At 43.1% G+C, this 11,680-nt stretch overlaps 2 protein-coding genes across 3 annotated transcripts; both read right to left on the bottom strand.

Moving 5' to 3' along the window:
• Positions 1-313: 313 nt before the first annotated feature.
• On the bottom strand, positions 314-6,425 carry LOC104434238 (protein ABC transporter 1, mitochondrial). 2 transcript variants are annotated; one of them, XM_039312817.1, is made up of 9 exons: positions 5,798-6,425; positions 5,538-5,665; positions 4,619-4,844; positions 4,359-4,511; positions 3,748-3,906; positions 3,294-3,453; positions 2,146-2,255; positions 1,383-1,499; positions 314-1,008 (listed from the first exon to the last, which is right to left on the bottom strand). In XM_039312817.1, the coding sequence occupies exons 1-9, from the start codon at positions 6,254-6,256 to the stop codon at positions 607-609; spliced, it is 1,914 nt and encodes a 637-aa protein (XP_039168751.1). In that variant the 5' UTR covers positions 6,257-6,425; the 3' UTR covers positions 314-606. The 2 variants fall into 2 exon arrangements, with proteins under 2 accessions (XP_039168751.1, XP_039168750.1); XM_039312816.1 differs by having other exon boundaries at positions 5,538-6,425.
• Positions 6,426-7,495: 1,070 nt separating this feature from the next.
• On the bottom strand, positions 7,496-10,941 carry LOC104434228 (peptidyl-prolyl cis-trans isomerase). The gene is made up of 7 exons (XM_010047204.3): positions 10,741-10,941; positions 9,685-9,897; positions 8,976-9,117; positions 8,784-8,872; positions 8,584-8,638; positions 8,342-8,427; positions 7,496-7,960 (listed from the first exon to the last, which is right to left on the bottom strand). Exons 1-7 carry the CDS (start codon positions 10,786-10,788, stop codon positions 7,805-7,807), a joined length of 789 nt encoding a protein of 262 aa, XP_010045506.2. The 5' UTR covers positions 10,789-10,941; the 3' UTR covers positions 7,496-7,804.
• Between the last annotated feature and the right edge of the window lie 739 nt (positions 10,942-11,680).

Raw genomic sequence — 11,680 nt, 5'->3', positions numbered from 1 at the left:
AGAAAACTGACTGAAAGCATTCATCTGTTCCTGGACGCGTCTTACGGCGGTATCTATGACCTAAACATTCCTGTACTACGTAAGTCTAAACCCTTTTCTTCTATAGGGACCCATCTGATCCATGCGTACCCTAAAATCACAATTCCAGTCAAGCGATTAAAATCGAACAACTACCTTTCAGATTAGCCAAACTCTTGCGTCCGGATCTGCATCACTCGATTCGGCAGATCTGTTGTTCTTCAATACAAGATGTCAGTAGCATTTTCTTCTCTTTTAACCAGATTTTCCTTCTTCCATATGCCAAACAGAGATATTGACCAAAGTCAAATGGAACTTGGGAACATAGAAGGAATTCTACACCTGTGTAGTTCGTAACACTGAATAACATCATTCACCCCTGAAAAATAAATTTGGGGGGGAAATCATACCTGACATGACAAGCCGGAAAAATTTATTGTAGCTCTGGGTCTGCGATGCCAACTTGACGGCTTGCTCGAAAGAGGAAAACTATTTCCTAATACAAAAGACTCGGGACAGGATTGCATCCCATAATTATTGCACAAAAAGAATCATTACATAAATGTAAGAATCAAAAAGAATTGTGCTTCAAAAGATTGAGCTGCCCGACAACATCGCGCTGCCATCATCTTCATGGCCAAACTGATGGCGCTCGTACACTTTAAACAACAACTCTCTGCAAGGCACAACTGCCCCAAGCTTGATGCAGGCCAAGAAAGCGCCTGAAAGCTTGCGATGGAGACTGTAGGCCTCATCAGGTGGCGGTGTAAGCCTGTGCCTCAACATGGTCGCCCCCAAGTTTGAAATGCTTTGAGTGATGTTAGTGGATTGGAAATCATAACCGCCAGGCTTCGAGAATGGCAGTCCAACCACAAAGCCACCCTGAACATGAGCATCTAACATGACAGCTGACTCGTCTCCTGTGAGGAACCCGAGTCTCTGGGACATCTCAATGACCGCATCTCTATCTTGATTTGCACAGGCAACAACCTAATTAAGCATTAAGAGAAAGTCGCTTAGTTCATGCAACTTTGAGAAGGTCATTCCTACAAATCAATGCAGCAATTCTAGCAGTGTTTCACAAGTGGGGTAGCATTCATCAAAGTAGTTTGAATGAATCTCAAAACTCAAGTGAATAGATCTCATCCCAGTTAAAAACTCTGGCATTAACAGCAAGCACATTTTAATGACTCTTGTTGAAAGCTCATAGCATGATTAAAAATCACTTGAAGCCACAAGATGATGCCAAGGTTTACTTGGACCTTTGACATCAACAGATTGCAATTGTGGATTTCCTGCTATGTGTCATGCAGCATATAATTTTAGGAACAAAGGAAAAGTCGAGGGAGAAACAACAAATTCACCATGCGTAGGTAGTCATCCACGAAACTCTTAGGGTAATCACGAGCTGCTCCAAAGTCAATAAGATTGATTGTTCTTGTAGCATCATCATACAAAAAGTTGCTCCAGTTAGGATCAGTCTGCATCAGGCAAGCATTTTATAAGCAAATGATGACAAGAGCAAATCATTTAACAGAAAGTTCCTCAATAAAACTCCTGATATGGCCGAGCTCTCACCCTCATCACTGGGGCAGGATGACTCTCAAAGAGAGCCGTACGGAGGGATCACTCTATGAACAATCACATAAAGTTTCTGCCAGGCTGGCTGGAGAATGAAACAATTCAAGAATGTGCTTTAATTGACTACAGACAGAAGACTATCCAAAAGTTACTGAGAACCAAGCAACTGCTTGATCCAACTATGATGGCCTCCCGCAACATAAGCTTTGTACATGAAATTGCCAGTAGCCAAGTTTTATAGCAGAGGTAATTGTAATGAGAAGACCAGACAGAAGCGGGACTTCATAAGGAATGAACTTCACCATGTCAAGGCACACCAAAATTCTCTCCCATCAGCAATGGTGCTCTTTAAGTTAATTCTAACTCACCAATGAAACAGTTTTTATCAGTCAGGCACAATGTTCATCCTTCTTTATTATTCGGCACAAAGTTCTAGCTTCAAAGACAACAAACTCGAGTGTGTGTGTGTAGGGAAAGTATCTGGTGAACCTAGGTTTGAACATATATCAAGGATGAAACAAAAGAGGTTACTAAAGAAGAGCTTGCCTGCATGAAACGGAAGACAAATAGCTCCCTCAAGGTGATTTCAAGCAACTTCTTCCCAACATAATTACGAGTTTCTTGATCCAGTGATGCCACCTTATCAATTGGAACACCTGCCACATAGAAAACTTATCATTATGTCATTGGCAGTGTTTACTTCCAATACTTCTCCAATCAAGCTTCACCTATCTAATGACAGTCGGTAGCCAAATGTGAAAAAGAGAAAATATTCGATTCTAGTCCAGCAAAAGGAAGTACAATGATATATAGTACAGTTAGGACAGTGTAAGCAGCTATTTTGAAAATTACATCCCAAAAACACTCTGAAATTCAAGATTTAGTCTCAACGAAACTCCATACAATCACCACATTGACTTGAAATTTACATTGTGCGGCCACTATAGCGGTACAAACCAGTAGAAGCATTTGGCTTCAGCAGAAAAGCAACAACACCGTGCAAGGAGCTTCAACAAAAGACAAGTCTACAATGATTGACACCTTGAAACACTGATTTTGCTATTCTGCAGCTCTGCCATATTGTGCAGTACCAGTTACATCAGCAGTAGTTTTCATCATTGGCAAAATTTCTCCCAAGTGCCTTTCATGAAGATGGTAATAAGAATATGAAGAATCTACCTAATAAATTTCTTCCAATACTAGTCTAGGTTCTCTGTATTCTATCAAAATTACCTTAAAAATCAGCTAATCATCTCCACAGACAAGATTTAAAGGTCTGTCCTTTCCAATCCACATTGTATTCTAGCACTAAGCATGAAAATATAGAGCTTCAAAAACCTCAGATCAAGCTCTTTAAGCATCAGTTTCATCCATTTCTTAATTTCTCACAATGAAGCATTCTAGTTTGCTGCATACTCCATATCAGTGAGCACATAAGGTGTAGACAAAAACAATGCTGAAAATTTCTTTCATCTAGTTTCCTCCCCATACTTTCTATATCCTGTGTTTTACCAGTGTATTCAAAATTAAGGTTTCATCGTTTTATGTCCCCCTTCTGCTCACAATGATTTTGCTCCCATTTCCCTAAAATTGAACAAGCAGTCACGAAGGTTGTGTCCATCAACAATAGAAGTACTAACTGCTGAACTGCTACAGTACACCATCAGAGTAGTCATTCATAATAAGTATAGTACCTTGAACAAGCTCTGTAGTCAAAACTCTCTTGCTTGAAATGTCATCCAACACCATTGGCACGTAAAACCCTTTCGTGCCAGATAGGTGGTCTCGGAACCTTTTTTGATTACTTGCCTCTAGTTCATAGTCACATTCACGAGACAATTCCTCTTTAGCCACCTGCGGAAGTATTGGGAATAAATTTACCCCCTGATTTTGCAATTCCACTTTTTATATGTTGATAGTCAACCTTCTAGGTTTCCTAGAGTAATGGGTTTATTAAGAATCAAAAGAAGAGTCTGCAGACTCCATTCAAATCAACATCTCACGTTTTATCCTTAGGTAAACAAAAGCACTTAATTAAAGATAATGATTTGTTCTAGCAGTGGCGCAAGAAGGACAAAGGTCCTCCCAAACACACCCAGCAGTATAGGGATGTGGATACAAAGAAAATGAAGACAAACACTTAGTTACCTTCATAGCCCTGTCGAGATAAAGTCCTTTCGGAATCAAATTCGTATAATCCAAAAGAAGTTTTACATTCTCAATGTCACTCTCAATACTATTAGCAACACCAGGATATTGAATTTTCATTGCAACGTGCAGGCCATCCTTCGCGACAGCTCGATGAACCTGAAATCATTCAAAGAACTGTAAGCACGAGATTATCGGGCCTAGACAAGGAGGGCTATCCATCTTGTGGAATACTTCATGCAAGATTAGAGCAGTGTGGGTTTTAGATTAGACAAATTTTCATGGGATATATATAAGAATTAGAGGACGCGTGGAAATGTATGTGCATGAAAATTCTGAAGAGAACAAGCTAACATGGCATTCGAAAAGCGGAATAAACACGAGACCAATGATAAAGAAGACAGAAGTCAGCAAAAAATCCAAAAGAAGGCGTCTTAACAAAAATAGATGTTGCTAAGTGAAATATGAAGGTTGCATAATATCTGGGAGGGGAAGCTCACCCTTGACCCTCCAGAGATTCAGAAACATAATAACAATAACATGAAGAAAGCAGAAGTTTCAAACTTAGAGACAGCATATGGAAATAATCAAAACTACTTGATTTTGATGACCTGGCCAATGCTTGCTGCAGCTAGTGGTTCATAATCAAAACTACTCAATTTTGATGACCAATTAGAACCTAATTCAGCATCCAAGACTTGATTGAGCTGACTTCTTGGCATCACATCTGCTCCTTGACGAACCATGTCCAGAGCTGCCAAAATCTATGTGTGAACAAAATGCAAAACTATTTTGGTGTGAGTGTATAGAACATGAGTTTGTTATAAGAACCGACAAAGCAACAGCCAAGCATAATGGAAAGCTATAGTACCGGGGCAGGCACAAGAGACTCATCTTGTATGCTCAACATTTGTCCCAATTTGAGAGCGGCCCCACGCATCCTACATAGAGCAATAGCCAAGCGTTCCGCATTGCTTTCGGTTAAAAAAGGAGAGAGAGCAGATTGCTCGTCTTGTTCTTGCGGTCTACCATAGACGAGCCTCCTGGTAGATTCCTGAATGCTTCCCCATGCGAGACCAGCACCTAGACCAGCAAACCTTAAGCAATTATGGGATTTAAGTTAGGACTCACAAGACCAATTCACGCAATTAAAAAGTTGACACTCAAAGCTTAAAAGAGATGCATCTATAAACCCAACCCTGGTCATGAGTAAAACACTATTGACATGTCAGAATTGCTAGGATTATGCATCGGCATATCTCAGAGGGACATGCAATAGATGCCAAAACAATTCTGTAAAGTGCTGTTTGGTCCAGTTTGCTCCAGACATAGATGGCATGCTTTCTACAACATGTACAAGCCTAACCATCTATGTGTTCCGGTAAATTGCAGATTTCATCTGAAAGAAAGACAAATTACGTCACAGCACTTCACGCAGGACCTCATACACCGAATTTCACGCTTAAGTGGACATCAATTATCATGTAATCTGAATTGCCTAAGGGCCTTCGTCCTGTAAGCAACAGCACTACAGTTCACCTCTGTTAATATTGTTTCTGTCAAAACTATCTTTAGCTCCCTTAAAGTCGTCAAATTCATTGAAAGGCGATAACCACTCAGGAGGAGTTAGACTAGAACCCGTAGCACTTTCCCCACAATTTCAACTCTGACATTACATAGTCAACTGAAAGGTATGAAAAGGCGGCTGATGAAGAAAGACAGCTCCTACACCCAGTGAAATCAAGACACGAGCAAACCATAAAAAATTGCAGAGAGCCGAGTATACTCACCCAAGCGCTCGTGAGAAAGGCGTCGCAGGGACTCTCCTCTCCCTCGGCTTCCGCCTTTTCACGGCTGGCGCTGCCGCTGCCACCACATTCTTTCCACCTCCTACATCCACCACATTCGCCTCCTTCGCCTCCTCGGCCAAGCCATGAGACTGACTCCCATCCGAAACACCTCGATCGTCTGATTCCTTTACAGACGTACCCGTTTTATCTGCATTCCCATCCGCCAAATTTCGACGACCAGGATCAGTCGCCTGCTTCGCCTCCTCGGCCAAGCCATGAGACTGACTCCCATCCGAAACACCTCGATCGTCTGATTCCTTCACAGAAGTACCCGTTTTATCCGCATTCCCATCTGCCAAATTTCGAGGACCAGGATCATTCGCCCGCGCAACCTCCGCATCATCGACTTCCCTACCATCACCGACCGGCTGCTTTTGCTCCGTATCGCCGCCGGATTGGGTCGCTTCCGCCGAACCGTCGAAGTAAACGACGGGTTCCCTCGGCCTCCGCGTAGGCCTGGAGAGGTCGCGGACCTTGCCCTTGGTGAGGCCCGACAGGTCCGTCGCCGAGACGAGGGCTTGCTTGGCGGCGGCCCGGATCAGCCCCTCGATGTCGCCGTTCCGAGCGGTCCCGACGAGCGGCGAGCGCTTGGCGGCCTCCTTGGCGACGAGGGACAGGCCGTGCGCGAGCCGGTTGAGGTCCTTCAGCCACGCCATCATTCACATCGACGGGACAACGGAGCTGCGAATGGACCGACGGGGGACAGACGCGCGGCGGCGGCGGCGGCGGCGCTCGAGGGGGGTGGCTTCCGAATCAGGCGTCCGTCCGAGCATGGAGGGAGTTACGTGGTGTTCGTCTCCGCCATGAAAGTTCAAAGGTGAGGAGACAAGCCGAGAGTATTCGTAGGTTTGAGTTTGACGGTTTGGGAACTGGGGGACGGGTCCCCGACCCGACCCAATTTGCATTTTCGGTCATTTTATTTTTCTCTCTCCCTCCCCCCAAAAAAAAAAGGACCAGAATTCAATTCTCTTTTGGCTATTGACTGAAAGCCGGTTCGCACAAAATCTCGGTCCTTCACGATTTGCATTTTCAACTTTTTTGACTGTAACTGAAAAAAGTTTACGCGACAAAAATCACACAATAAGAGGACAGCCATCAGGGGCTGTGTTTACTGTATGATTTGATTTTGCATCCTCCACGTCGAATGAAAACTACATTGGATTATAAAAATCATAGAGAAAAAGAACGCAATAAAATGTTAACTGATTGATCAAAACTTACATTTTGTAACCGACTATATTTTCTAAATCAATGCATTTTAGCCACCAAAAGTATTTGTCGAGTTGGTTAAAACTCTCTCCCTAGTGATTTGGAATTCCCCTTCATTGTACTTTCGAATCATCCAGTCGCGCACTTTGTTCCTCTGTGGTATTAGTTGGATTTGTGTACTAAACGTACAAATCACTCTGACTCAACCTCCAATTCTTGCGTTATAGGATCATGAACTCATGACGAGTAATAATAATACGGCAACTACACATTTCGATAGAGGGTGTGAAATTTCTAGAGGGGTCGTCAATGTCTGATTGCTCGTCGCTGTTCTTTTTACTTTAAAATAAAGAATTAAAAGATCTGTCTAATTTGGGGCTTGGCTGATGCATTCCATGACGATCATATCTCGTGTTACAGGGTTCCCCAAGACTCAATTTAGCCGCCCACGCGAGTCAGCAAGCTGAGAACAAACAGCCCGATTCCGCCCCCAGGATAGCTCAAATTTCCTTAACTACTGAAATTCCACTTTGACATCGGCCCCGTCCGCTGGTTCGATCCTGCCTACTCCAATGTCGGGAAATTTGATTAACACGACACATCCTCCATATTTAGAATCAAAATCGACGACCATCTGCTATGTCAACATGCACCAGTGTGAACATTTCAGCGGACAAGCCAATGAGAAGTGTCCAAGCATTGAGAGTATCGCATTAGAGCCTCAAAAGACTTCGCACTCTCTGCACTATCAGAGTCGTGTACAAGTAAAATCATGGGTCATTTGAAAATTCACTTTCCTTGACGAAAGAATTCTAACACAGAACCCAAATTTCATGGGCTACCACTGAAGTCAGAATCACCAATGGAATCTCTAAGCATACATGAACATCCAGTTAAAAAATACTGACACAACGAAGAGCTGTCGCATGAAACATGACAAAACCGGAACACATTACCAAAATTTGTGCTCCGCATTGCAACAAGCCAGCTCATGTGAATCAACCATCTAGGGGAAGTTCCCCACAGTTCACAATTCTGCATGGCTGCCGAGGCACGTCCGATCGACTTGTCTCCTGAGATTCAAGTTTCTGCACAACATCCATCCCGTCGACGACTTGTCCAAACACAACGTGGCGATTGTCCAACCATGGAGTCTAACAAGAATACAGGAAACGAAAATTTGTTAGATAAAGGGAACTCTCAGTAGTAGTACAACTCTGCATACTTCAACCAAATCACCTCATAGTCAAACTTTGACAACAATCATTGGGATATAATATTGAAGGACAGATGGGATAGAGTAATGCAAAAAAAGCCCTTAAAGTGTTCAAGTAGTCATGTTCACGAAACTAATAATGAGACAAGGCAGTCAGCATAGAAGCCTCAAGAGATCAGCATCCTTCCTTGCACTTTGGATGAAGAGGTGAAAGTCAGAGAGACTGTCAGAAATGTGGCCGTGTGGTATTGCTACGTTCTGAATATGTGGGTCAAGACTTTGCTAAGGGAAATACTAGTCATCGCTTGAGCAATATTACCTTTACAGTGCATATGAAAAATTGGCTCCCATTAGTGCTAGGGCCAGCGTTAGCCATGCTCAGTACTCCAGGTCCGACATGCTTCACTGCAAATAGAACAAGGCAGCATATAACAAATGCTTCTCATATAACTTGTCACCCATCTATCAGACAAATGCAATCAAGGTAAAAACACAAGGAAATCAATTTTGAAATGCTTGCACTATCAGAGCTAGTTCTTGGGTAAAATGAAGGAGGCACACATGCAAAGTTCTCATCTTCAAAAGTTGAACCGTAGATGCTCTTTCCTCCAGTTCCCTGCAAGCCAAAAGAAAAAAAAAATTAACTTTCATGAGAGAAACGCTTCGCCACACAAGAGCACTGAAATAATTTTCGTCCACCCCGGCAACACCCTCCCTCCCTCCTTCCTCCTCTTTCGCACACAGAGAGCAAGAGAACCCACATTTCCTCTAGTGAAATCCCCTCCCTGGATCATAAAATCCTTAATGATACGATGGAAGGAGCATCCTTTGTAGCCAAATCCCTTTTCACCTGCACAAGAATTTTACAAGTTAAAGTGTGGAATGCACCATACCAAAAAGTCTCGTTCCAGAAAATAGCGCCCCGTATATTAAACTCTACAAAGCAAGCTTGCCTGTGCATAAAGCACGGAAGTTCTCGACAGTTTTTGGAACATCATCTCCAAAGAGGCCTATTACTATTCTACCAGCAGGCTCTCCCCCAATTTCCACGTCAAAGAAGCATTTGTTTGTTACTTTCGCCTGCAGCCCCAAGTCCTAAAGCAACAGAGCACGTTTGTTGCAATCAACATGAAAGCAAGAATCAATAAAATCATAGAGATGGTATTTTAAAAGAAGCAACAGCAACAAGACATTGCACGACAGGTTTATGAACATAAAAGCTAAATTTGGCCAGCTGAAAATCTATGCTCCCTTTGGTTTCCAGAAGTTTCCATAGTTTGGTCCTTAATTTCATTTGAGAATGCTAATAGTCCAAATACATAAGAAAATTATAGTTGAAAACTAAGATTGCTTTTTAGTGTTTCATTGTTCTTATTCCAAATATAAACCAGGGGAGTTTGTTAAACAAAAAGGAAAGGATCTGTCATGATCTTGATGAGACGTAAACCTTCATGTAGTATTTTTACTCCAAATAAACTTCTCATGTTTACTTAACAAATATGTTTTCAAGAACTTAGAGAAGTGAAAATTGTTTTATGACAACCGAAACTGTTTCTAGAACCAAGCTGTCGTGCGAGCATCGGCTTTGCCATTTCTTTCTGAGAAGCTTTTAAAACACAAGTAGAACAGCACTGAATAATAGTGGAAGAGCAAGATACTAACTGTGGCCATAGCCTTGATCTCAACCATCCTGTCATATTTGATGGAGGGGGTTTTAGAAAATTGTTTGAATGCCAAGCTGGAGGCATAGTGAGATCTAGATGTTAATCCTCTGGCCACACAGCATGTCGCCCCATACTTCCTTTGCTGCATATTAGCAACTCGAGAGCTTGCAGGTGCCTTACCCATTTCAGAAACATCTTTACCGTTGGTACCCTGCAAGACCACATGATGGTTCCGTTCACAGTAATTAAAAGAAGCCTGCGTGAAAGAACCATGCACTAAGCATGGACCTTATAAGTATTGAACTTACATCATATCGCATGAATGCCTACCGTACAACATCCCTGAAAAATCTATCCCGTAAACACACACTGACTCCGCACACGCTGAGTCCTCATGCACATTTGGTTTCATTCACCTCTCTTACCTAATTCCAACCACACGGGACTAGTATCCATCACTGTTTTTCCCGACTCCTAAACTCGCAAAACCGCCGTTCGTTTTTACTCATCTGTCAAGTACCGACGCCCGAACATGAATATCACAAAAATAGCCATCAACAAACCCCGCGGTCGAGCGAAACTAATAAGAGCGACGACGTAGACACCGCATTTCGAAATCGGAAGCAACTAACCAGAGCACCGAGAGAATTCCCGATACAACACCACGAGCGCAGGCCATTTTTCCTAGCAGATTAGCAAACGCTTCGAGTAGGAAACCACAGAAGCTCTCAAATCAGAACGCGATTGCGCGCGCGTCTCGACCGTCCCGTCGCCAGACCAAACCAAACAGCCGAGCTGCTGCTCCTAACTTTCTAATCGCAGTAGAAACAGTCGAAATGCACATCAATCCAGCTCCACGACAGGTCAGCTGCGATCAACTCGAGAGCCGAGCCAACAATCCCTCCAGCTCCCAGCTCGAATCCACAAGTTCGGTCGAGTCAAAAGCCATCATCCACCCACACGAGCACCGGCTCCGATTCGCGCAACGTCTCAAAACATGCCGGAGAAGTGTAGAGAGAGAGAGAGAGAGAACGACGGAGAAGAAGAGACGGACCTGGAGGAGGAGGAGGCCAGAGCTGTGCATGGAGATTGCGGACGCCATTGATGGTGGTTTGGACCGGCGGTTTCAGATAAGACGCGGTTATCCGGTGGGAAGAACGATACGACCGACGAAGAAAATGAGCTCCCGAGAGGAGGAGGAGGACGGGGAGCTTAGTGGGGTTTATCGCAGAGCATATTCTCTATCCGTTTCCATTTTTATTTTATTTTATTTTATTTTATTCTTTTTCGCCTGGGAAAACGAGAGGGGCTGGTGGTTAACGTGCGCCTCATGCGCACCGGCCCGGCCCGGCCCCTTCGGAATCTCAGACGGTGCCGCTTCGAAGTTTACGTCCCCCGGCCGACTGCAATCTTTTAACATTTATGAGTTCGTGAGCATCGATCGATTGGAACCTTGTTTGGACAGCCGTGCTTTTGCTAGACCCGAGAATTTCGAACGATAATTACAAGTGCGAAGTAGAGGGATTTTTAATTTGCCGCCTTCTTCTTAATCACCGATTATTGTACATCGAGTGCAGCCACGGGCATTTTCTTTTGCCCGGATCATGTGTGCTGGATATAACTACTCTCGTTTATTGTGTGGTTCTAATGCGAGTCACCGACAAATTCAAATTAGAGAAGTAATTAATTTTCAAGGTAGACAGTAAAAATTGAAAATCGATTCTCAAAAATTAGAATGGATGGCTTTGGAGAAGTACAAATCTTTTAATCATTAGAAGTTTATGAGCATCAATCAATTCGAATCTTGTTTGGACAGCCGTGCTCTTGCTAGAATGCGAATTAAGAGAGATTTTTCATTTTATTCAAAAGCGCGTAAAAAATGAGGAAATTTATATGATTTGTTACCTTTTTCGAAATTGATGATTATTTCCTAATATATACATCTAGTGCGGTCATGATAACCTTCTTTTGCCCGGATCATGTGTGCTGGATAA

Source organism: Eucalyptus grandis, chromosome 1 (assembly GCF_016545825.1).
Source record: "Eucalyptus grandis isolate ANBG69807.140 chromosome 1, ASM1654582v1, whole genome shotgun sequence".
In the NCBI taxonomy this organism is placed as follows: domain Eukaryota; kingdom Viridiplantae; phylum Streptophyta; class Magnoliopsida; order Myrtales; family Myrtaceae; genus Eucalyptus; species Eucalyptus grandis.
This window is presented reverse-complemented; position numbering and strand designations above follow the sequence as displayed.